The sequence below is a fragment of the Hibiscus syriacus genome, unplaced genomic scaffold, assembly GCF_006381635.1.
Source record: "Hibiscus syriacus cultivar Baekdansim isolate YM2019G1 unplaced genomic scaffold, ASM638163v2 tig00111772_pilon, whole genome shotgun sequence".
Classification (NCBI taxonomy): Eukaryota; Viridiplantae; Streptophyta; class Magnoliopsida; order Malvales; family Malvaceae; genus Hibiscus; species Hibiscus syriacus.
The window spans coordinates 1,868,995-1,895,070 of NW_024063173.1; the positions used below are offsets into that span (position 1 = coordinate 1,868,995).

Sequence of the window (26,076 nt, forward strand, 5' to 3'; positions counted from 1 at the left end):
ACGAGGGCCGCGCGAACGCAGGCCCCACTGCCACAAATTATGATGTAGCCTCTCCCACTTGGGGAGACCTTAGGAAAGTGCCTCCCCCGAGTGCAATGAAGATCGTTGACCTAGGCCATGAATCTTATTGATCATCCATCCACCCCATCCAGGTAAGTATGATGCAATGGAGCTATGTGCCTCTTATTTATCAACTTCATCTCCTGGTCCCTTCTCTTTCTAACTTGATATGGGATTGAGAATGATGAGAATTTGGGCAAATTGTTTTTAATCCTATCTTGATTTTTGCAGTGAACCAGTTCAATGTCCATGAAAACAACTAAGCATAGCTTGGCTTGAACTTGAATGGTTAGAGAATGTTAAAGATTTTGGGCAAATTGCTTCAATCCTCTCTTGCTTTAGTTGTCCAGTGCATTATTTCATAGGAGTAGATATTGACAAGGCACAATCAGCAACATAAAAATCCCAAGAATTATCTTTAAGAGTTCCAAGAAACTTTTTCTTGTTTCTCAGCTCAGTTCATCCATTTTGATTAAAAACTCATGTGTTGAAAAAAATGCCTTTCTTCGAAGAACTTGTAAGCTTACTGTTTGTGCAGTAAGATGAAAAAGAAATGAAGGAGAAGAATTTCATTGTCAAAGCTGTCACTGAAGTAAGTTGTTTTTATGAATTTTTATTTGTGTTTAAGAAAAAAAATTGATAACATTGATAATCTTGTTGGGTTTGAAATGAACTGGTAAAATACCATTATGTTGGATCATAAACTTGATCCATTATGGGAGCCTAAACCCAAACCAAAACTAAATTGATGTCATTGCTTACATCATTTAAGTAAAGATGTCATTGCTTACATTATTTAAGTAATGATGTCATTGCTTACATCAATTTAGTTAGGTAAGAGTTATGTATTTGTTGAATTTGTAATGATTTAAATTAGTTTATTTGTGTGGTGTAGGATTGTTTTTAAGTAGTATAAATACCACTCCCCATTGTAGTTTAAGCATCAAGAAAAATTAAGAGCTTCTAAGTGAGTGAAGAAGCAAAGTCTTATAAGAGTGAGTTGTAGTTCTTGTTTTTGAGTAAGAGTGCTCTTATAATATTTGTTTGTGTTTCAATAAAAGTTGTTTGTGTGAGTGTTTTATTTCCAACAAAGTGGTATCAGAGCGAGTTAGAAAGATCGAAGGTCTCGACGAGAGGAATCCGACGCCGCCAGAATTTTTTCAATCTGAGTTCTGACGCACCGCCGCAAGACTGCTACCAGAAAATCGAGTTTGACTCACCGAGTTGGAGCCCCTTGATCGAGTTGTCCAAGTCCATCCAAAGTTTTTTTTGGCCTTCCAGATTCATCCGTGCAATCGGATTTTGCAAATTCTCATTATATTGAGAGATATGGCAAATGGTATGGCACCATTCCAAGTTTCGACACTCAACAACAACAACTACGACAATTGAAGTATCAAAATAAAGGCACTTCTTGGATCACAAGATGTGTGGAATATCACAGAGAAAGGCTATAACGAGCCTGCGAATGTTGATGCTTTTGCTACTCTTACACCAGATCAAAAGACAACTTTGAAGATTCAAGAAAGAGAGACAAGAAGGCTCTTTACCTCATCTATCAAGCATTAGATGATGATGGTTTTGAAAAGATTTCAAGTGCAAGCTCTAGCAAGGAAGCGTGGGAGAAGCTGTAAACCTCTTACAAAGAATCCGAGCAAGTGAAAAAGGTTCGTCTCCAAACATTAAGAGGTGAATTCGAATCCTTACACATGAAAGCAACTCCAAGGATCATGGCAAGCATACGAATAGAAGCATAAGAAGAAACATGAGTTTACTGAGCAACTCCTCAAGCTACAACTCAAGGATATGCATGAAAGCCAACGCAATGATAGAAACCAACGTGGCCAAGGCAGAGGCCATGGACGAGGTGGAAGTCGAGGTCGTGGACGAGGCTGGAATTACAACAACAACAATTCTAACAACAACTATGAGAAAGGAGAAAGCTCAACACGAGGCCGTGGAAGAATCAATCCGAACTCAAGGCATGACAAATCTCAAGTTCGATGTTATAATTGTCAGAAGTTTGGGCATTATACTTCAGAATGTAGAGCTCCCAACAAAAAAATTGAGGAGAAGACCAACTACGTGGAGGAAAAGACAGATGGAAAAGAAACTCTTCTTCTAGCACGAAAGGAAACTAATGGTGGCCAAGCAAATTCCTGGTATCTTGACAGTGGTGCAAGCAATCACATGTGTGGAAGGAAAGACATGTTCGTGGAGCTAGACGAGTCAGTAAGCGGAAATGTTTCATTTGGAGATGATTCCACAATAGCAGTGAAAGGGAGAGGTAACATTCTTATCCGTTTGAAAGATGGGAGACATCAATTTATTTCAAATGTCTACTATGTGCCCAATATGAAAAGTAACATATTAAGTTTAGGGCAACTGGTAGAGAAAGGTTATGATATTCATATGAATAATTATAATCTTTCTATAAAAGATGATAATAATAACTTCATTGCTAAAGTGCCGATGTCAAAAAATAGAATGTTCTTGATCAACATACAAAATGATGTTGCAAAGTGCTTGAAAGCTTACTACAAAGATGCATCATGGCTTTGGCATCTTCGATTTGGGCATCTCAATTTTGGAGGTCTAGAGCTGTTATCTAAGAAGGGGATGGTGAAGGGACTACCTCGCATCAATCATCATGACCAGCTTTGTGAAGGGTGTCTAGTCGGTAAACAATTCAGGAAAAGCTTTCCAAAGGAGTCAGAGGCAAGAAGCCACTTGAGCTTATCCATACCGATGTGTATGGACCGATCAAGCCAAGCTCTCTCGGTAACAGTAACTATTTTCTTCTCTTCATTGATATTTTTCAAGAAAAACCTGGGTATATTTCTTGAAACAGAAGTTAGAAGTTTTTGAAGTCTTAAAGAAGTTCAAAGCAGCAGTGGAGAGAGAAAGCGGTAGAAAGATCAAAGCCATGAGATCCGATCGAGGTGGAGAATTTACTTCTACGGAGTTTCAAGAGTTCTGTGAAGCAAATGGAATTCGTCGACCAATGACAGTTCCTAGATCCCCCCAGCAAAATGGTGTGGCAGAAAGAAAGAATAGAACAATCCTCGACATGGCACGAAGCATGCTCAAAAGCAAGAAACTACCCAAGGAATTTTGGGCGGAAGCAGTAGCATGTGTAGTCTACTTGACAAACCGATCTCCAACAAGAAGTGTATGAGGAAAGACACTGCAAGAAGCATGGAGTGGAAGAAAGCCTAGCATTTCCCACTTGAGAACCTTTGGAAGTATAACCCATGTTCACGTACCAGACGAGAGAAGAACGAAGCTTGATGATAAAAGTGAGAGTTTCATCTTCATCGGCTATGATGCTAATTCGAAGGGCTACAAGTTGTACAATCCAGACAATAAGAAGTTTGTGATTAGTCGAGATGTGGTCTTCAACGAAGAAGGAGAATGGGATTTTAACTCTCATACATATGACTTCAATTTCTTTCCTCAGTTTGAAGAGGATGAGCAGACAATGAGGGAACAACTAGATGAATCTCAACAAGAGCTTGCAACTCCACCGACTTCACCAACATCAACCACTCAAGGAGACTCATCACCTTCTTCATCGTCAAGTGGGAGTCAAAGTGAAAGAGTTGTGCAACGCACAAGAAGCCTTAGAGATCTCTATGAGGTAATTGAACGACAATATAATCTTACATTATTTTGTCTGTTTGCCGATTGTGAACCAGTGAGCTTTCAAGAAGCGGTACAAGAAAAGAAATAGAGAGATGTGATGGACGAAGAAATCAAGGCCATCGAGAAGAATGACACATGGGAACTTACCTCACTTCCCAAGGGACATAAGGCGATAGGTGTCAAATGGGTGTACAAAACAAACTAAAATGCCAAATGAGAGATTGATAGGCACAAGGCGAGGCTAGTTGCTAAAGGCTATAGTCAAAAGGCTGGAATTGACTATGATGAGGTATTTGCTCCTGTTGCTCGATTGGAAACTATGAGACTAATCATTTCTTTGGCAGCTCAAAATAAGTGGAAGATACAACAGATGGATGTAAAGTCTGCCTTCTTAAATGGAGTTCTTGAAGAGGAAGTTTACATTCAGCAACCATCAGGCTACGAAGTCAAAGGGCACGAAGACAAGGTGTTGAAGTTGAAGAAGACTCTTTACGGGCTAAAGCAAGCACCAAGAGCATGGAATAGTCGAATCGACAAGTACTTCCAAGAGAATGGCTTCAATAAATGTCCCTACGAGCACGCTCTATATATCAAGATCAAAGATGGAGATATTTTGATCGTGTGCCTCTACGTGGATGATTTGATCTTCACCGGAAGCAACCCAAACATGTTTAAAGAATTCAAGGATGTGATGATGAAGGGATTCGAGATGACAAACATGGGACTCATGGCGTACTACCTTGGCATTGAAGTTAAGCAACAAAAGGATGGAATTTTTATTTCACAGGAAAGCTATGCAAAGGAGATACTGAAGAAGTTCAAGATGGAGAACTGTAAGTAAATAAGCACACCGATAGAATACGGGATCAAGATGTCCAAACATGAAGAAGGCGAAAGTGTAGATCCAACATTCTTCAAAAGTTTGGTGGGAAGTCTACGCTATCTAACTTGCATGAGGCCCGATATTCTTCACGCAGTTGGATTGGTTAGTCGCTACATGGAATCTCCAACAACCACCCATTTTAAAGCTGCAAAGAGAATTCTTCGCTATCTGAAAGGTACAATTGACTTCGGCTTGTTCTATTCAGTTTCTAATGATTACAAGCTTGTTGGATATAGCAACAGTGATTGGGGTGGAGACATAGATAATCGAAGGAGCACTACTGGATTCGTATTTTTCATGGGAGATACTACTTTCACATGGATGTCAAAGAAACAACCGATTGTCACATTGTCCACTTGTGAAGCAGAATATGTTGCTGCTACCTCATGCGTTTGTCATGCAATTTGGCTTAGAAATCTATTGAATGAGATAGGTTTGATACAAGAAGAGCCTACCAAGGTTTGTGTGGATAACAAGTCAGCCATTGCCTTAGCAAAGAATCCAGTATTCCATGATCGAAGCAAGCACATCGACATTCGCTACCACTATATAAGGGAGTGTGTTGCAAGAAACGATGTGGAAGTTGAATACGTGAAGTCACAAGATCAAGTTGCCGATATTTTTACCAAGCCACTGAAAAGTGAAGACTTCATAAGATTAAGGAACTTACTAGGGGTCACAAGATAAAGTTTAAGGGGGGTGTTGGATCATAAACTCGATCCATTATGGGGGCCTAAACCCAAACCCAAACTAAATTGATGTCATTGCTTACATCATTTAAGTAAAGATGTTATTGCTTACATCATTTAAGTAATGATGTCATTGCTTACATCAATTTAGTTAGGTGAGAGTTAGGTATTTGTTGAATTTGTAATGGTTTAAATTAGTTTATTTGTGTGGTGTAGGATTGTTCTTAAGTAGTATAAATACCCCTCCCCATTGTAGTTTAAGCATCAAGAAAAATTAAGAGCTTCTAAGTGAGTGAAGAAGCAAAGTCTTATAAGAGTGAATTGTAGTTCTTGTTTTTGAGTGAGAGTGCTCTTGTAATATTTGTTTGTGTTTCAATAAAAGTTGTTTGTGTGAGTGTTTTATTTCCAACACATTAAACACTTCCTAGGTTATAATGGTTTCATTGCAAAATATATGCAGATAGTGAGCTTTTAGACATGAGAGATTTCCATCTGTTTGCTAGATAGCTGCAATTATGCGCATGGTTCATGGTTGCAAAATAACTGCAATTTGTTCAATTGATTAAACATTACATTATTCTAACTTGAAGCAGTACTTTCAGCAATGTACATGACAAGTTAATTCAAGATAAATATGTTTGAGCAATGTTCACCCTGCTTTGTGAAAATTGGTCTGAAAGGATGAACAGTTTAAAACAAGATTTGAACATTAATTCCCAGTCCTCCCTTTAAACAAAAGCTGTGGAAATGTCAATCAAATCTGTGTCGTTCTCAGAACAATAGATCTCCTCATCCGAAACTGTAAAACTTAGCTAAGGTTCTTGCTAGTTAGTATGTTTCTGTTATTCATTTTCACGGTATTGTGTTTTTTATTTGACTAAATGGAATAACCACCGATTTTTAAAGAGAAATCGATTTATTTGATCTTTATAGAACCTTGTCCAATTATTGTGCTCTCTTTTTTGTTGTGCAGACTGTATTTTTTGGCGAGTTCGGAATGAAGTGCTTTAGCTTATCATGATGTTTAAAGTGTGAGGCACAATAAAGTAATTAATCATTGATTAAAGCAAAAGAAAGAAACAAAGGAAATTCAAAACTACACTTTCACCAAACTTAACTTAATTTGGAATATTACATTCTTCCAGCGACGAAACAGGAAAGTATAATTTGTTTATGGCGAAAGACTAATTTATTTATAATCTCTCATATTATAGCATAATCTAATATGAATTGGTTCTTTTCTTGAAGTGTTTTCAAGAAGGTTGATGGTATCTTTGATTGTACAAGTAGGTTGAAAAGCAATGTAGGTAAGGAATATGATCCAAAATTTTGCATGGGAAGGAGGAAAAGAATGTTCCAATCACATTCCCCCATTATTTAGCTTTAACGAAGAGATGATGGCTTCCTCAATCCTTTAACATTTCACTTTTATCTCTTGTCATATTACAACAGTTAACATTTCCAGAAGCAATTTAGTTTCTTTCTCAAACCTTCTCATTTTGTCATTAACCATTGTTTCTCTTTTCCCTCACACCATACTAAACCATATACCCAAATTTGCCCTTTCTCACTTTCCATTCCACACACACCCAAAAAAAAAAAAACCATTGTAACAGACTTGTGGTGGTTTCTTGTTTTGTTATTTGGCTTATTTCATAGTTGTCTTTCTCTTATAGCTTAAAGAAGGAAAAAAATGCAATCTATTGTAAGCAGTGCTGCCAGTAGAGTTGCCAAATACACGTTTGGTGTCATCAAACGTGAGATTGGGTACATAATATATGTTGCCAGCAATGTCCAGGATCTGAAGGAGCAAGTTGGAAAGCTAGAAGATGCTCGAGGTAGAGTGCAGCATTCCGTCGATAGGGCCATAAGGAATGCGGAGAAGAATGAAGCGGATGTCCTCAAATGGTTGGCCAACGTTAATAAGAAGTTGACTGAAAACGTTGAGGAGAAATTGAAGGAAGATGAGGAGAAAGAAAAGAAGAAATGTTTCTTTGCGCTGTGTCCCAATGTCAAGTCTCGCTACCAAGTCAGCAAGAAAGCGGTAGAAGAGGCGCAGGCTATCAGTGAACTCCTGGAACAAGGGAAATTCGACAAAGTTTCTTATTCTCCTGCTATGGAGGGGATAATAACCAAAGGTTACAAGGCCTTTGAATTGAGAACAAAAGCCTTAGAGGGAATTATGGAGGCCTTAAATGAATCAAATGCTCGGATTGTTGGAATTCACGGGATGGCCGGCGTAGGCAAGACCACACTTGCCAAAGAAGTTGCTGCCAGAGTAAAGAGGAGCACTCGTTCAACGAAGTTGCAATGGCTGTTGTCACTCATAATCCAGACATCAGAAAAAATCAAGGAGAAATTGCTGACATGTTGGGCCTACATTATGAGAAGGAGACTGTTACTGGAGGAGTAATGCAGCTACGCCAGTGATTGAAGACTGACAAAAGGATCCTTGTAGTTTTGGATGACCTATGGCAGAAACTTGACCTTGAAGAGGTTGGTATCTCATTTGAGGATGAAGCTGCTAAAAGATCTTCCATTGCAGGATGCAAAATATTGCTGACTTCCAGAAGCCTCAATGTGCTTCGCCTCACGCATGCTGAGAAGAGTTTCAAAGTCGAAATTTTATCCCAAGGAGAATCTATGATTCTTTTTTCAAAAACAGTGGGCGACATATCCGGCAACTATGAACGTATAGAAAATGAATTTAAGGAAAAATGTGAAGGGTTGCCTGTCGCTATCTTAGCAATTGCAAACACTTTGAAAGACATGGACCTGAGATTTTGGGAGGATGCCTTACTGCAGCTCCGGGGATCAAATTCATCAAACCTAGAGGGGATGCAAGACAATGTATATTATACCATTGCGTTGAGTTACAAATGGCTGAGAAATGACGAAGCAAAATCTTTGTTCTTTATATGCGGCCTGCATCCTCAGAGTTTCGATATCCCTTTCTTTGATTTGCTGCAATATTGCTTTGGGCTAGATCTTTTGGAGGGCACCAAAGGAAATCGTCTGAAGGAATTGTTGAGGAAGGAGAATCTCAAAGGTTGCAGTGCTATCTCGTTGCCACACAGCATGGATAAGCTGAAGATCCATCTTTCCGAGTCTCAGACACTTTTTCAAAGACATGGATAAGCTGAAGGTGTTAAGCGTGACTGGTATGAGCTTTGAGTCTCTACCTTCATCTTTTCTTTCATTAACAAACCTTCAAACCTTGCGTTTGTGTGAATGCAAGTTATCTGAGATAGCCATCATAGAGAACCTGAAGAAATTAGATATCCTCAGCTTTCACGATTCCACTATTACGCAATTGCCAATAAGGATAGCACAATTGACCCAACTAAAGTTATTAGATTTGAGTGAATGCTCTAAACTTGAAGTCATCCCAGAAATTGTCATAGCAAAATTGTGTAGATTAGAAGAGCTACTTATAGGAAATAGCTTTTGTCGATGGAATGTTGGAGGTAATGCTCGACTTGAAGAGTTGAACAACTTGTCTTCTTTGTTGGCATTAGATGTATCCATTCCGGATGTCAAAACGATGCCAAATGAAGACTTGTTCTTGAGAAATCTGGAAAGATACAAGAATGATATAGGAGAATTTGATCAACGTTTCTCTATCCATTTCGTTCCCTGTAGTAGCTTCAATTTGTTCACTAAGAGTAAAGCTTTAAAAGCGTTGCATATTAAAAAGTTAGACATTGGCAATGACTTAGATAAAGGGATGGAAATGTTGATAAAGAAAGCCCAAGAGTTATGTATAGAGGGATTGGAAGGTGCCAAGGATCTGCTTTTTGAGTTTGATACAGAAGGTTTTCCACATCTTAAGTATCTTACTACGAGAGAGCTAGATGAAACATCCTATGGAATAAGAGGAAAACTCTTGATGTTGTGTTTTCTTTTCTCTTTTATGTTAATATATATTAAGTAATACATTGAAATGAATTATTCATGCACCCATGTAGGTGATATTTCCTGTGCTAGAGGAATTGGTTATTTCATTCCTGGACAACTCGGAAAGGCTATGGCCCAACCAACTTGTTCAGTATTCCTTTTTCAAATTAACTTCCATTAGCTTGATGGATTGTCCTAAGCTATTGAATCTTTTTCCGTCGAGTATGTTGATGAGACTTTATGGGCTTAACCGACTGAAGATATTTGATTGTACATCACTGGAATATCTAATATTTGATTCCCTACCCCAAGAAAAAGGGAACAACAGTACTATGCAATTATTTTCTCCAAAATTCAGTCAATCGGATGTTATTTCATTTAAATTTCCATGCATGACATCCTTAACTCTTATAAGACTGCCAAATCTAAGGAGTATCTATCATAAAATGCTTATTATAAATTGGACTTCGTTGGAGAAGATGAGAGTGGATAGATGTTACAAAGTGGAGATGTTGTTTGCTTCAGAAGAAACAAGTGGAAAGAGCAGTCAACAACCCCTGTTTTGGCTGAATCAGGTATATTCATCCTAACTCCTACACTATTTATTCCTTCTTATACTCTGTTATTGTTGTTATTTAATAAATGGGAATTGTGCAGTTTACGTTTCCAAAGCTGCATAAATTGGCTTTGGGATGGAATTATAGAATGAAGGAGATATGGCATTGTCATGGCCAACAATTTGTATCTCACTGCTTTCCCAACCTTAAAGTTGTCAATCTTCCGTTTTATCATAAGGAAGTATTGTCGCTGCCATCTTGCTTGTTCCCCTTGTTATCCTTGCCCAATCTTCAAAAACTTAAAATATTGTGGTGTGGCTTTAAAGAGATGATATTCCAAAGTGAAGAAGGGGGTAAGGAAAAGTCCACATGGGTGTCACTCTCTCTCATAACTGAATTAAGGCTAAGAGATCTTCATGAATTGATGCATCTATGGAAGGGAAAGGGAGGATTTTGGTTGTGGAGTCTTGTCCCAAATTAATTAATCTGGTTCCATCCTCGTTTCTTTTCGAAACCTGGTGACTTTGAAAGTAGAGAAATGTAGTGGAATCATTAAATTAATTATGCATACCACAGCCAAAAGTCTAGTGCAGCTCAGAGAAATGAGTATAGAATATTGCAGAAATATACAAGAAATAATAAAAGGTGGGGATGATGATGGTGATGATGAAATCAGTTTCCCCCAACTCAACATTGTGAAACTTGCATCTCTACCAAAGCTGCAGAGCTTCTGCCCATCAGAGAATTATAACTTTGGGTTCCCATCCTTACAAACTGTACGTGTGGAAGGTTACCCAAAGAGATGTTCTGTGGAGGACACTCAAATACCCCAGTGTTGCATGAAGTATTACCACATGAGGGGGCAAATATCAAAGCATATCCTTCAACTTCTAATTCCCAATTAATCCTAAATTCATTCTAATATATTGTTCTTCTCTTCTCTTTCATGACTAATATTAATATTTTAAGATAATGACTGTATGCAGAATCTCTTATAGGAATTTTCAAATTTCATAAGAGACAAGATAATTTTTCAACTTCTAGCATCCAATGACATAACCAAGTAAGGTCATATATAGATATAATGCAAATGGTATTTCTTAACTTCAAAAGATAGTTTCTTATGCTATACTTAGTCTGAATTTAAGGATGAGATGACTTTTGATATGATGGATTTGAAGGATTGTGAAAATGAGAATCTCAAATATACTAAGGAAGATTAAGGTAATCCTCATCAACTTCTCCCTGTTTAACTCAGTCTTCTACTCATATGGAAAAAAATAGCTCTTACATCTTGTCGTAACCGGTTTTCGTCCGGGCACGAAATATTAAATTTGGTGGGGAAATTGACGTGAATAAATAATTTTGAAAATAATTTAGGAGTCGCCATCGGCTTTTTGGGTCAGGTAGGTCGAATACCTAAAAATTATTTTTTAAAAGAGTTTTAATAAAACACCAATAAACTGATCTGCGTTTATAACCAAAAATTCATTCTTTTTAATAATAAAAAGGGATTCGTGGTCGGTTACGTTTAGGGAAGGATTAGCACCCCTACAACGCCCAAAATTGGTACTTTTTAATTATAAATTGTCTCTATTATTAAAATTTTTAAAATTCAAAAATATATTTAATTTATAATTCTATTATTTCAAAATTATAAAAAAAAATTTATTTATTTAAAAATATCCGAAAAGAACTTCTAGGTGCCTTAAGACAGCTCTTTTCTTTGATATTGATAAATATTAATTTAAATTATATTGTTTACTTTTTAATTTTAAAATATCAGAATAGGACATCCAGTTGTATTAAGACTGTCCTTTTCTTCGATATTAAAAATAAATATTTAAAAAATACTATTTATTATATATTTATGAATATAAAAATATTTAACAATATAATAAAATAAAAATACAAATACTATTAAAACAATATATTTAAAAACAATAAAATAAATGAAAACATATAAAATAAATAACTAAATTATAATAAAAATAAAACTAAATCTAATTCCTAATTAATTGAAATTATAGGGATTAAATATTTTATTTTCTAATTTAATAATTTAGTGACCAAAATAAAATTATTTAAAATTCGAATTTTATAATAAAATAAATTAAAAATATGAACTAGGGATTAAAAAATTATTTATTAAAATTAAGGGATTAAATCTGTTATTTATCCTAAATATATTATTTTAATATGAAGGACTAAAATAAAAGAAATTAAAATTCGAAGACTGAATTAAAAATATTATAAATTTAATTTAGTGACTAAAATGTAAAATTTACAAATACGGAGGACTGCGGACGGGGTTTAACTATTTCATAATTACGTGCATAGTCCTTCCCGAAACGACGTCGTTCGGGAAGGACTATATATGGTCCAAACCGGCTGGCCCGAAGGGCCAGCCATTTCATTTCTTTTTTTCCTTCTCTCTCTCTTCTCTGAGAGAGAGAAGTTTCTCTCGCTTCTCTCTATAACAGAGAGAAGCCCAGCCGGCCGGCAGCCGTTAACCGGCGTTCATCCGCCGTCAACCACCACCGCCGGCCACCGTCTTCGGTGGCCAGAAAAATTTTTTTTATTCTAAATGTAGATCGGACCGTCCTAATGACGGTTCCGATGTTTTTTTCCGTTAAACAGCTCCCAATCGGAGCAAATCTAAAATAATACCTTCGGCTTTTCGAAGGTTTTGGTGAGATCCGGCGACAGTTGTGGTTCTCCGATGACAGGGTAAGCTTCTTTCCTCTCTTCTTTTTTTTTTCTTCTTGCTGCGTTGATGTTGACTGAGATCGTTGGTATATTTGTTTTTTTTCCTTTCTTTGTTTTGTTTTTTTTTCTTCTCCGTTCTCTGTTTCTGTCTCCTCTTTTTCTTTTTCAGGTTCGGGTGGTGGCTTTTATAGCCACCACCGTTGTAGCTGTCGGACCGGTCCGAAGAAGGGCTCTCGGTAAGTCACCGGACTACCAGTGGTGACTCACCGAGTAGCCATGGCGTGGACGGCTGGTATTCTATCTTCTGGAGTCTTCGGTTGGGGACGTGGCAGCGGCGGAGGCGGCGAGATAGCAACGGCGGCCGCGTGTCCCTAGGGTATCAGACCCTAGGGTTTCCATCTGGGACAATCTGGTCCGTTGGATCTTGCCAGATCCAACGGCTGTGAGCTGAGGCGGCTGGGTAAATTAGGGTTAGGAAACCCTAACTGGAAACCCAAATATTTAGGGTTTCTGGTTGGATTTGGACCGGTTCTGGTTGGTTTGTAACTGGGCCGGTCCAGTTGTAATTGGGCCTGTAATTATTATTTTTTATTATTTATTTTTTTAATAATATTTATATATGTATTTAATATATTTAATAATAATAATAATGATAATAATAATAATAATGATAATAATAATAATAATAATAATAATAATAATAATAATAATAATGATATGGGTAAAAAATTAGTATCTTCAGCTGCCCCTCTTTTCTCATTCTTGTGTTAACAAGAATAGGGCAAAGATGAAAAGATAATAAATTTTTTTATCCATTTGGCTTCACTTGATCATAATGGAGATATTGAATAAATTCTTCTCTCTCTCCAAATAAGTTCTTATTATGAACTTTCTGCTGGGGATGTTGATGACCTCCTTTCTGTGATAGAGTCATTCAAAAGGTTGAATAAGCTCTTGATGAGTTCTTCTCATTATGAACTTTCTCTAGAAAGGCTGATGCTAATCTATCTCCTTCTGTGATAGAGTCATTCAAAAGGTTGAATAAATTCTTCTTATTATGAACTTCTTCTTTCTTCTTCAGATGAGTTCTTCTCATTATGAACTTCTCTGGAAAAGATAATCCATCAATTGATGAATTCAGGTAAAAGGTTGAACAAATTCTTCTCATTATGAACTTCTTCTTCCTTCTTCAGATGAGTTCTTCTCATTATGAACTTTCTCTGGAAAAGCTGATCGATCAAGTGATGAATTCAGATAAAAGGTTGAACAAATTCTTCTCATTATGAACTTCTTCTTCCTTCTTCAGATGAGTTCTTCTCATTATGAACTTTCTCTGGAAAAGATGATCCATCAAGTGATGAATTCAGGTAAAAGGTTGAACAAATTCTTCTCATTATGAACTTCTTCTTCCTTCTTCAGATGAGTTCTTCTCATTATGAACTTTCTCTGGAAAAGATGATCCATCAAGTGATGAATTTAGGTAAAAGGTTGAACAAATTCTTCTCATTATGAACTTCTTCTTCCTTCTTCAGATGAGTTCTTCTCATTATGAACTTTCTCTGGAAAAGATGATCCATCAAGTGATGAATTCAGGTAAAAGGTTGAACAAATTCTTCTCATTATGAACTTCTTCTTCCTTCTTCAGATGAGTTCTTCTCATTATGAACTTTCTCTGGAAAAGATGATCCATCAAGTGATGAATTCAGGTAAAAGGTTGAACAAATTCTTCTCATTATGAACTTCTTCTTCCTTCTTCAGATGAGTTCTTCTCATTATGAACTTTCTCTGGAAAAGATGATCCATCAAGTGATGAATTCAGGTAAAAGGTTGAACAAATTCTTCTCATTATGAACTTCTTCTTCCTTCTTCAGATGAGTTCTTCTCATTATGAACTTTCTCTGGAAAAGATGATCCATCAAGTGATGAATTCAGGTAAAAGGTTGAACAAATTCTTCTCATTATGAACTTCTTCTTCCTTCTTCAGATGAGTTCTTCTCATTATGAACTTTCTCTGGAAAAGATGATCCATCAAATGATAGATTTGAATCTTTACTAAAATCTTTGAAATTCCTGTTAGAAATTCAACAAGAATAAAAATGAATGAAAATGCATCTATTTTTGCAAATGCCTAAATATGATGCATGAATATTAAGTTGTTTGATTTCAAACTGGTGAATTGAGTATTTCTTCAATTGTAAAAACCCAATATATCTGTCTTCTTCAAATCAAAGAATCTATCATCTTTGACAAATGTAGATGTAGATATAATGTCACAAAACCTCTTGTGAATAAAACTCAATAGTATAAACTTTTGAAAAGCTTGCATTCAGGCAACATGTTGATTCTGATAACAACTCATCTGATTATGAAGTGACCTTTCAAGATGATTTCACAGATATCGATAGTTCTTTTAATACCGAGAAATCTTGAATTCTGATTCTGATGAGGAGAATAAACTCAATAGTATGACTAAGGCTGCTGATGTACTTCTTCTAGTAAAAGATAGGAAGTCATTATGCAATGATCCCAATTACAAGCAAAGGCAAAACTTGGGCTATGATTTTTGAAAAGGAAGAAGCAGAAGAAACTTGAAAATAAGCTTCTTAATGAAGATGATCATGCAGTTCATCTTTCAATTCCAACGATCGGTTCTGAGGTTCCTACTGAATCAAATCAGATAACTCAAAGAACACTTCCAGAAGATGCTATTGAATCTCCTTATTTCTACTATAAGCAAATTCATCTTCCAAATTCAATGATTGGTTCTGCCAAACCAGATCAGATAACTCAAAGAACACTTCCAGAAGATGCTATTGAGCAAATTCATCTTCCAAATTCAATGATTGGTCTAAGATATCACAACACTTATTTGATGTAGAGCCAGAATGTGTAGATTCGAAGTATTTCCATGCTACTACACTGAAAAGGGCTATATTCATAATTCTGCCAATTAAGAATAGATTTTTCTTTTATTCTGCTTCCTCCATGTGCTGATGCTTTTCCATTGACAAAGAAATGATGGCTTTCATGGGATCCAAGAACAAAGTTGAACTGTTTATAAACATGTACAGGAAGTGCCAAATTGACAGAAAGTATCTGTAAGGCTTTTGAAGCTTATGACAATGAACCACCTTCGAATGTCCAGAAGTATGTTCTTGATGAGTGCTGAAAATAGAATCTAGTATGGGTTGGAAGGAATAAAGTTACTCCACTTGAACCTGATGAGGTGGAAATGCTTCTAGGTTTCCTTAAAAACCATACACAAGGATCTGTATAGAGACATGTTTCCCAGTGATATCAATGTCTTGTTTCTTTTTGCCGGAATCAATGCTACAAAAGGTTGCTTTCTATTGCCTTAGTATATCTTTGAAAACAGATGTGCAAGAACTGAATGATGATCAGTTGGAGCAATTGATGAGTAGATTTGGTGGATTCGACCTTGTTGTCGGTAGCACCACTTGTAACAATCTTGATGTTCATGGCTTTAAGCTAGTGATGATTTGCCTACTTTGTATTCCATGTATTTAAAAGTATTAACATAAAGTGATATTCAGAAATCTTTAAATTATTTCAAAATTATGTTAATTCAATAGAAAAGAATAAATTGAATTTCCAAAAATAAATTGAATCTCAAATAAATTGAAATTGAAATAGATATAATTATATTCAAAGTTATGGCAAGCATAAGAATAAAAATTCAAATGTCTCAACAAATTATAAGCATAAGTATTTCTAAATTAATCAAGTTGACACAATTTAGAGTAATGATGTAAGCTTTTGTCTGGAAGATCTCAAACGTTGTCAAAATGCTTGTAGATGTGAAGTTTCTCCCAAACTATCAAAATCTTAAGAGAGTTCGATTGCGAGATGCCTAATATCAACCTGCATTTAAGCCGCCTTTTCAGGTTTTCAACTCAAATCCTTCCTTTGGTTACAAAATGCCCTTTGCGGGTTTTCACCTTGACTCCCTTTCTTTTTTCTTCTTTTCTTTTTTTCTTTTTTTCTTTTCTCCTTTTTTTTTCTTTTTTTTTCTTTCTTTTTCTTCAAGCATAATATTTCTTGACAGAATCTGAGTTTATCGGATTTTTCAGAATTTTTCCATCCATTTCTGCCAAGATCAACGCTCCTCCGGAAAAGGCCTTTTTCACAACGTATGGCCCTTCCCAATTAGGCATCCATTTCCCACGGAAATCTTTATGTATAGGCAAGATCTTTTTTAATACTAGATCACCCTCTTGGAATTCTCTTGGATGTACTTTTTTGTCATGAGACTTCATCATCCGTTTCTGATACATCTGTCCATGGCAAATAGCTTTCAATCTTTTCTCCTCAATAAGGTTCAATTGATCAACTCTAGCTTGGATCCATTCAGATTCGTCCAATTTTGTTTCTCTCAATATTCGAAGCGATGGAATCTCAACTTCAATTGGTAAGACTGCTTCCATCCCATAGACTAAAGAAAAAGGCGTTGCCCCAGTAGATGTTCGAACAGTAGTTCGGTATGCATATAGAGCAAAAGGTAACTTCTCGTGCCAATCTTTGTAAGTTTCAGTAGTCTTTGTAATGATTCTCTTGATGTTCTTATTTGCTGCTTCAACTGCCCCATTCATTTTTGGACGATATGCCACTGAATTTGCATGTTTGATCTTAAACTGTGCACAAAGTTCAGCCATCATTTTGTTGTTCAGGTTCAGAGCATTATCTGTAATGATTCTTTCTGGTAGGCCATACCGGAAAACTATCACTTTCTTTATGAATTTGCAGACTGTGGACCTCTTAATATTAGTGTATGAAGCAGCTTCAACCCATTTGGTAAAATAATCAATTGCCACAAGGATGAAACAATGTCCATTCGATGCTTTTGGTGTGATTGCTCCAATGACATCTATTCCCCACATAGAAAATGGCCAGGGTGTTGTCATTACATGTAGAGGAGATGGGGGTACATGAATCTTGTCTGCATATATTTGGCATTTATGACATTTCCTTGCATAATCAATGCAATCTGTGTACATGGTAGCCCAATAGTATCCATATCTCATTATTTTTCTGGCCATGGAAAGACCATTTGCATGTGTTCCACATATTCCGTTGTGTACTTCTTCAATGACATTTCGAGCTTCCCTGGTATTTAAACATCTCAATAGCATTTGAACACTGCTTCTTCTATACATAATCTCTCCATCAAGAAAATATCCAGCAGCCATTCTTCTCAAGGTTCTTTTATCAATTTCTGATGCATTTGGTGGATAACTTTGATTTTTGATATATTGCAGAATATCATGATACCACGGTTTACCATCTACCTCTTCTTCCACACTATAACAATGTGCAGGAATTTCATATACTTGCATTTTGATTGGCATCATATCAACTTTCTTAGTTGCCTGAAACATAGCAGCTAATGTAGCCAAAGCATCTGCCATTTGATTTTCTTCTCGAGGGAGATAGTTGAAGGTAACTTTCTCAAATTCTTTCACTAATTCGAGAGTAAAATTTCGGTATTCCAACAATTTGGGATCTTTTGTTTCCCATTCTCCTCGCAATTGATACACCACTAACGATGAATCTCCATATATCTTGAGAAATTTGATTTTTCTTTCTATAGCTGCTTTCAATCCCATGACACAAGCTTCATATTCTGCCATGTTATTGGTGCAAAAGAACTCCAGTCTGCTTGTAAAGGGATAATAAATATTTTCTGGAGAAATTAACACTGCCCCGATTCCTCGTCCCAAAGCATTAGATGCTCCGTCAAAATAAAGCTTCCAAGTTGCAAATTCATCATTTGTTCTGACTTCTTCATTCATGGATATGCACAACAGATCTTCATCGGGAAAATTAAAGTTCAAAGGCTGATAATCATTTGATACACGACTGGCCAGAAAATCAGCTATGACACTTCCTTTTATTGCTTTTTGGTTGACATATACAATATCAAACTCAGATAATAACATCTGCCATCTAGCCATTCTGCCTGTCAAAGCTGGTGATTCCATTAAGAACTTTAAAGGATCAAGTTTGGATATCAACCAAGTAGTATGGTATAACATATATTGTCTGAGTCTTCGAGTAGCCCACACCAGAGCATAACATAATTTTTGTATTGGTGGATATCGAACTTCACAATCAGTAAATTTCTTGCTCAGATAATAAATAGCTTTTTCTTTCCTTCCTGATTCATCATGCTGTCCTAGTACACATCCCATCGAATTTTCGAAGACCGTCAAGTAGAGAATTAATGGTCTATCAGGTATTGGTGATACTAAAATTGGGGCATTGGATAAATATTTCTTAATAATATCCAAAGTTTCTTGACATTCTTCATTCCAGACTTCAGGATTGTTCTTTCGAAGTAATTTGAACACTGGATCACATTTGTCAGTCAATTGAGAAATGAACCGAGATATATAATTTAATCTTCCCAAAAAGCCTCGAACTTCTTTTTTTGTATTGGGTGGTGGAAGATCTTGAATTTCTTTGACTTTATCTGGATCAATCTCAATTCCTTTTTTGCTGACTACAAATCCCAAAAGCTTCCCGGAAGTTACCCCAAAAGTGCATTTTGCGGGGTTGAGCTTTAATTGATATCTCCTCAATCTCTGGAAAAGTTTCCTCAAATTTTGAATATGTTCTTCTTCAGTTCGGGATTTGGCAATCATGTCATCTACATATACTTCAATCTCTTTGTGCATCATGTCATGAAACAAAGTTACCATGGCTCTTTGGTACGTTGCCCCTGCATTTTTCAATCCAAATGGCATCACTTTATAACAGAATGTGCCCCACATGGTTATAAATGTTGTCTTTTCCATGTCTTCAGGATTCATTTTTATCTGATTATATCCTGAAAATCCATCCATAAATGAAAACCATGCATGCCCTGCAGTATTGTCCACCAATGTGTCTATGTGGGGTAAGGGAAAGCTATCTTTCGGACTAGCTTTGTTGAGATCTCTGTAATCCACACACATTCGAACTTTCTCATTTTTATTAGGTACGGGAACAATGTTGGCTACCCATTCTGGGTATTTAGCTGCCTGTAGGAAACCTGCATTGATTTGTTTCATCACTTCTTCTTTGATTTGCAACAACATTTCTGGCCTCATTCGTCTGAGCTTTTGTTGGACTGGTTTATATTCTGGATTGATTGGAAGCTTGTGTATCACTATATCTGTGCTCAAACCAGGCATATCTTGATAAGACCATGCAAAGATATCTTTGAACTCTTGAAGGAGATTTATCAATTCTTATTTTATCTGGACTGTCAGAGTGGTACCAATTTTCACCTCTTTTATTTCTTCATCTGTTCCCAAATTCACAGTCTCCACCTCTTCCTTGTGTGGTAGAATTTGTTTATCCTCTTTTTCTACCAATCTTAATAATTCAGTAGGAACATCACATTCCAGTTCATCATCACAACCATTGATTTCTTCCAGACATATAGGATGCTCTAAATTTATCACTGGATTAAATTTAGGAATACACATGCTATTAACACTGTGACACCTGCAAATTTAAATCGGACATATTTCCGAAAGAATATAGTAAATTTATGAAATAAATAAATGTAAAAAAATGTAAAGAATGATTGCCATCTGAAAATTTTAAAGAAAATTTCTTATATTTAACATAATTTCTTTTACAAGATAACAAAAAAGTTTTCATATTTTTGAGCTAAACATAAAGATTAGTTCTGAATATTACTCTGTATTAATATTAAAAACTATAGGAAGATCTTTAGCGGTCCAATTGGTGAGTGTTTCTCTAGGAAGACATGGTCGAATCCTATCCAAGTACTTGCCAGTCTTGTTGTCATTCATGATCATGTTGATAAATAATCCATTCATAGCTTCTTCAACTATGTCTTGATCTTTCGTCAACTTTTCTTCTTTAAAGGCTTCAACAAGCTGCTGTTCTACATTAATTGTTCCCCCTGATCTGAATGTTGTCTTCAACTGTGGGAAAGACATGTGTTTCCAAAGGATTTCTCCTCTTTTCAATTTTGTCTTTCTTTCTTCACATCTTCTTTTCATCTCTTTGTTCTTTTGCTGAGAATTAGGCTTAAACCCTAGCCCAAAACGGTCTTTTTTCATCTTTATACTAATAGGAAATGAAATCCCTTGAAGATTCTTTCCTAAACCTCTCCCAGCTTTAGCTCCGATGCCTAAAGTTTGTTGTACCGTCATCTTGGTGCAATCAGACAATCTGGGATATGGAATTTTGCTTCCTTCTGCAATAAAAGTTGTATTTACAAATTCAAGAGCTCGAAAAGAGCATTCAAGAGCATCATCATTGGTGTCGATATATGGGACATCGCTTGTTACAGACGCAATGATTTCTTCTTCAGCACTGACGCATATTAGTTGTCCATCAACAACAAATTTCAATTTCTGATGTAATGAAGAAAGAACGGCTCCTGCTGAATGAATCCATGGCCTCCCTAATAGACAATTATATGTGGGGTGGATGTCCATCACCACAAAGTCAATATTGTATACGACGGGGCTGATTAACAACGGTATTTCCATTTTCCCAAGCACTTCTTTTTGAGTGCCATCAAATGCTCGCACCACATTCTGATAACTCTTCATGTGTGATTGATCCATAGGCATTCTTTGAAGTGTGACTAGAGGCATCAAATTGAGAGCAGACCCATTGTCAATCAATACTCCTGGCAACACATGACCATGACAATGTGTCGTGATGTTCAAAGCTTTTACTGACCCCATTCCGCCTTCTGGTATTTCATCATCCGTGAATGTTATGTAATTGTCAGCGGCTATATGTCCTACAATTCTGTCGAGTTTATTGAGAGATATATCTTCGGGGATGAATGTTTGATTGAGGATTTTCATCAAAGCATTCCTATGCGCTTCTGAATTCATCAATAGATCAAGAATAGAAATTCTCGCTTGTTGTTTGTGTAGTTGTTCAACCACACTATACTCACTATGTTTTAGGAATTTCAAAAATTCTTGAGTTTGTTTTTCTGTCACAGGTTCATTGAATGCTGGAAGGGATTCATCTTCAAATACCTTCTGAGGTATTGCCACGGCTTTTCCTTTTGCTTTCACTTGTTCTGAAGCATTAGATGTTTCGGGAGAGTAACATCTCCCACTTCTCGTAAAGAAACCGACTTCGCTTACTGCTTCGGACGTTGATGTTGTACTCAGACTTTGTATTTTCTCTTCTGTTTTTTCTAGAGAAACAGCTCCTCCTACCATTGAAACATTGGTAGTATAATTCCAAGGTACCCTGCGGGTATCTTTGTATGGAAATGGTAGAGGAGTGGTAATAACTACTTTTGGCCTTATTGGTGCAGGAATCACCGTGGATGATTTCACATTAATGATCACAGGATCATTTATTCTTTGATTTGGTTTAGAATCCTCTGATGAGCAAACATCATCTTCTTTTTTCTCGGGTTCTTCTTCAAAGAATTCTATTTCTCTGTTGTTCATCAATTTTTGCACCAAATTTCTAAACTCAGGACATAGTTGAATTTTATGCCCTTTCTCCTGATGATATTCACAATAATTCTTGCCTTCATTCTGCTTTGGCCTGAATTGTTGTGGAATTATACCGGCTAAAGAAAGTTGTTGGAATATCCAAACAAACGGAGATTTAATTTCAGAAATGTCAGTCTTTGCTTTCTTTCTGTTCTCTTCTTGAATTGCATTCACGTTTTTATCTCCATGATTTGGCAATGGATGACTTGATGCGGATGGTGTATTGAATTCCAACTTCCAGTGTTGATCAAATTTTGAACCACCCTTTTGAATGCTAGACAGTTTTCAATAGAATGTCCTGTAATTCCTTCATGGTAAACACAGTGTGCCTTTGTATCATACCAAGGAGGGAATGGTGGTTGCATGGGAACCAAAGGATAGGGCCGTATAACATCTGCTTTTAACAGCGAATCATAGATCTCTGCATATGGTACTGGTAAAGGTGTAAAAGACAACCTTTCATTTTCCTTTCGAGATCCTCTGGACTCTGCTCGATTAGTGTTTGTTTCCTCTTTCTTAACCCTTGGCTGGGTTATTGTAACACTTTTCGATGAATCCTTGCTGTAAGAATTTGCATTGTTGACTTCATTCTCCTTTTTCCGGTACGTAGGTCTTTTGGAACTAGACCCATCATTTGATCAATCTTGCCACTTTTCAAGACATTTTCAATTAATTCTCCAGAAATGACCAAATCTGCAAAATTTCTGGTTGCATTCCCCATTAGATGGTTTAAATAAGGAGCCTTCAATGTATGGACAAACATCACTGTGGCCTCTTTTTCTGACAAAGGTGGTTGAACTTGGGCTGCAGTGTCACGCCATCTCTGGGCATACTGTCTGAATGTTTCGTTATTCTTTTTCTCCAAATTCTGGAGAGTCCATCTATCAGGAACCATGTCTGTTACATGGCGATACTGCTCTAAAAATGCTTTAGCCAAATCTTTCCAGGATCTAATGTTGGCTTTGGTCAATTGAGTATACCATTTTAAAGCCGGTCCTGTCAAACTATCCTGAAAGCAGTGAATTAACAATTTCTCGTCCTTCACATATCCTGCCATTCTGTGACAAAACATAGTAATGTGGGATGAAGGGCATGTAGTACCATCATATTTATCAAATTCGGGAGCTTTGAACTTGATAGGGAGGATTAGGTCTGGAACTAAACTCAACTCACTAGCATCAAATCCATAGAATGATTCAGTTATTTCCACAGATTTCATTCGTTCTTCTAAGTTCTTGATCTGTCTGATTAATTCTTCATTTACTTTTTGTTTCTCATTCAACTCATTCAAATCTGGGATCAAATGATCAGTATTAAGATCCCCTATTTTCACATCTGATATAAGCGGATTTTTGCTTGAAGATGCAGGATCCACTTGTTGATCTTCATGTGGTTTGGCTTCTTGTAATGCAGATATACGAGCATTGATTTGTATAGGTGTAGTACCAGAATGATAAATTGGTTCTGGTGGGAAACCTAGAGGATATATGGGTTCTTGGTCAAAAGATACAGGATTTTCATGCATTTTTCCACTGATAGCCTGCCTTTTAAACATGTCCTCTATCTTCTTCATCATACTGTCTTGTGAATTTGCAATACTAGCTTCAATTTTTTCCAGCTTCATTCTCATTTCTTCTTGTTCTTTATGATGCTGTTCCTCAATACGCTGTATTTTATCCTCCATAATTCTCCTAGTAGCTTGTCTAGTACCGTAGTGATGTTGTATTCCTCTTTTGGCCAGAGTAACTGCGATTGAAAAATATTTTAATATTATTTTTTCAAATTTTAATTAATGAATTTTAACTTAATAAATAATAATTCATAGCGAAAATTATGAAATGAATGATGAATGTATGCAAAATGTATGTATGCAAAAAACATTGATCCCAAAAAGTTAACTGTTATAGAACAACTTTCATCGGCATACAAAAGTTTCTTTATAATAGTTCAGAACTACAGATAAGGCGTAGCTTTCCTATTAAGCTCTATAATTTCTTTCATTAACCATGAAACCTTCTTTCCGCACTTAGAAACTGGATCAACATGATGCTCAATTATTTTGGCTTCAACAGCTAGTTCCCCAACATATCTAGCAACTTCGCTCATTTGTACCATGGCCTCGAACACCATATTGCTTCTTTCTTCACTTCTTTCGACATAGAACTCAGTTGACTTTTGCCATTGTTCATTTGTTCCTTCAAGAGTTTTCTCTAACTCAGTGATTCTGACTTGACAATTGTGCAGAATTTTTTCAAGATCTCTAATGAGTCTTCGCAGTGAAGCATTTTCCTCATTACTTTCTTTGAGATCATTAAGTCCTAGACGAACCTTTTCTTGAAACAATGATTCTTCAAGTTGCAAAATGTAAGCATTAAACTCTGAGTTTTTGTTTCTAGACTGATCCAGATCTTCTTCCAGTTTTGTTCGTGCTTCTTGCGTTCTTTGATTAAGCTTCTGGATTTGAACATCTTTGTTTCTGCATCTTCGCATCCAATTTCTAGCCACTTCCTGCTCTACCTCAAGTCTGGTGTTGAAATTTTTTCTTTCCAGCTCCCATTTTCCTTTTTCAACATTGGATTCTTCCATCTTTTGGCCTCTGACTTCAAGTTCAGCAATCAACTGGTTCATTTCAGATTCAAATCCCTTGAACATGCTATTTTTCTCACCTTCAAATTTATCAAAGATGTCATTCTTCATCTCTTCTAAATCTTTGGCTCGATCCTTTTCTCTTTGCATTTCATTCATGATCTCGCGGTGTTCAGCCTTGTGTTTTATAATTCGCTCTCTTCTGTCGACCTCGAAATCTTCCATTTTTTGCTTTCCTTTTTCCAGGCTTTTGAGTAGACGGCTATTCTTTCCTTTCATATCTTCAACTCGTCTTTTCTCAATGTTCAATTCTCTGGTCATCTGTACCGTCGATTGGCTGGGTCCTGATGCTTTTCGGGATTTATATAACTCCTGGTAATTTTTTTGTAAGGATCTGTACTCATCCTCACCTTTTTCTTTATCTTTTCTCAACATTGCACATTGTGATGAATGAAAGTCAATGTCAACCCCCAACATAGCTTTATCTTGTCTCATTTGCTCTAACTCTTTCGACCAACCATCTCTTTCTGCTTCAAACTCAGCTTTCAAGATTTCAATCTCTGATGGAACCACCTTAATGCGATCTTCCATAGAAATATCCTCATTTTGATCTGGTAGAGGAATATTTTCGTTTTTTCTGACAGATCTCCAATCTTCATAATCAGGAGTTAGCATTTCTTTTGCTGCTTTAGCTCGGATACAAAAAGTTGTTTTCCAAGCTGTAACGGCTTCCATGATGTTTCTTTTATAATTTTTGCTGTGGAATGCGAACTCAGATGACTGTAATCCAGCAGTGACAGGTACAAATTGACGACCTTCATACTGTCTTATGACCAGAAGTGGTGCATATCCAATTCCTCCCCATAATCCAAGCAGCATTATCCAATTGTAATCACCACATCTGTAAATGAATTCCTTTTGTATTTGCCACGGGGCTCGCCAAACAACGTCATTGCTTTGCAGATTTCGAAAGGCATTAATCCACATATCTTTCTTAATTTCTTTAGGCCATTCCTGCTCCAGAAATTCTTTTAATGGTGAATAATCCGTATTAAAGCGTCGGTATGAAACCTTTTCCGTCCTCCAAAAATGACTACGGATCCAAACATATAACAACTGGGTACACCCTGAGAATCGTCCACCTCCTAACCTTCTGCAAGCATTTAACGATCTGAAGGTCTCTGCTAGGATGGCAGAAACAGGATTAATCTTCTTCGGTAGCTGTTCAAACAAGTCTACCACTGCAGCTTCAATATATCCCAATACTTTTGGGAAGATGACCATACCATATATACCCAGAGCAAATAGATCGAATCGTACTTTAATATCTGGATGGTTCTGAATAAGTTCTCTGATGTTGGTCCAAGCAATGCCTTCGCTTTCGCCTTTTTGTTTTGTACGGGATGCTACCCATTCTTCTCGTACCCCGGCAATTTTTGCTAATTTAACTCGAAAGGGTTGAGTTTTAATTGACTTTGAATAGATTCGATTCTCTAAAGCCCCTTCGATATGTAGCAAAGTTGTGTATTCTTCAATAG

At 36.5% G+C, this 26,076-nt stretch overlaps 2 protein-coding genes and 1 non-coding gene across 3 annotated transcripts; 1 reads left to right on the forward strand and 2 right to left on the reverse strand.

The window, feature by feature from the left end:
* LOC120170178 lies at positions 1–160 on the reverse strand. The gene has a single exon (XR_005520741.1). It is a non-coding gene; the product is annotated as a U1 spliceosomal RNA (small nuclear RNA).
* Positions 161–6,970: 6,810 nt separating this feature from the next.
* LOC120170083 (probable disease resistance protein At5g63020) lies at positions 6,971–8,415 on the forward strand. Its single transcript, XM_039178107.1, has 2 exons — positions 6,971–7,646; positions 7,736–8,415. Exons 1-2 carry the CDS (start codon positions 6,971–6,973, stop codon positions 8,413–8,415), a joined length of 1,356 nt encoding a protein of 451 aa, XP_039034038.1.
* An 8,080-nt stretch (positions 8,416–16,495) lies between these two features.
* Positions 16,496–19,414, reverse strand: LOC120170166 (the record flags this gene model as incomplete). Its single annotated transcript, XM_039178162.1, has 1 exon — positions 16,496–19,414. A coding segment is annotated over exon 1 (2,919 nt), but the record flags the coding sequence as incomplete, so codon positions are not given.
* Between the last annotated feature and the right edge of the window lie 6,662 nt (positions 19,415–26,076).

Bases quoted from the DNA above. Each gene is read 5' to 3' on its own strand.
- LOC120170083 (XM_039178107.1), top strand. From the start codon at position 6,971: ATGCAATCTATTGTAAGCAGTGCTGCCAGTAGAGTTGCCAAATACACG. The intron at 7,647-7,735 runs GTTGGGCCTACA...GGATCCTTGTAG, and splicing joins CAAGGAGAAATTGCTGACAT to TTTTGGATGACCTATGGCAG.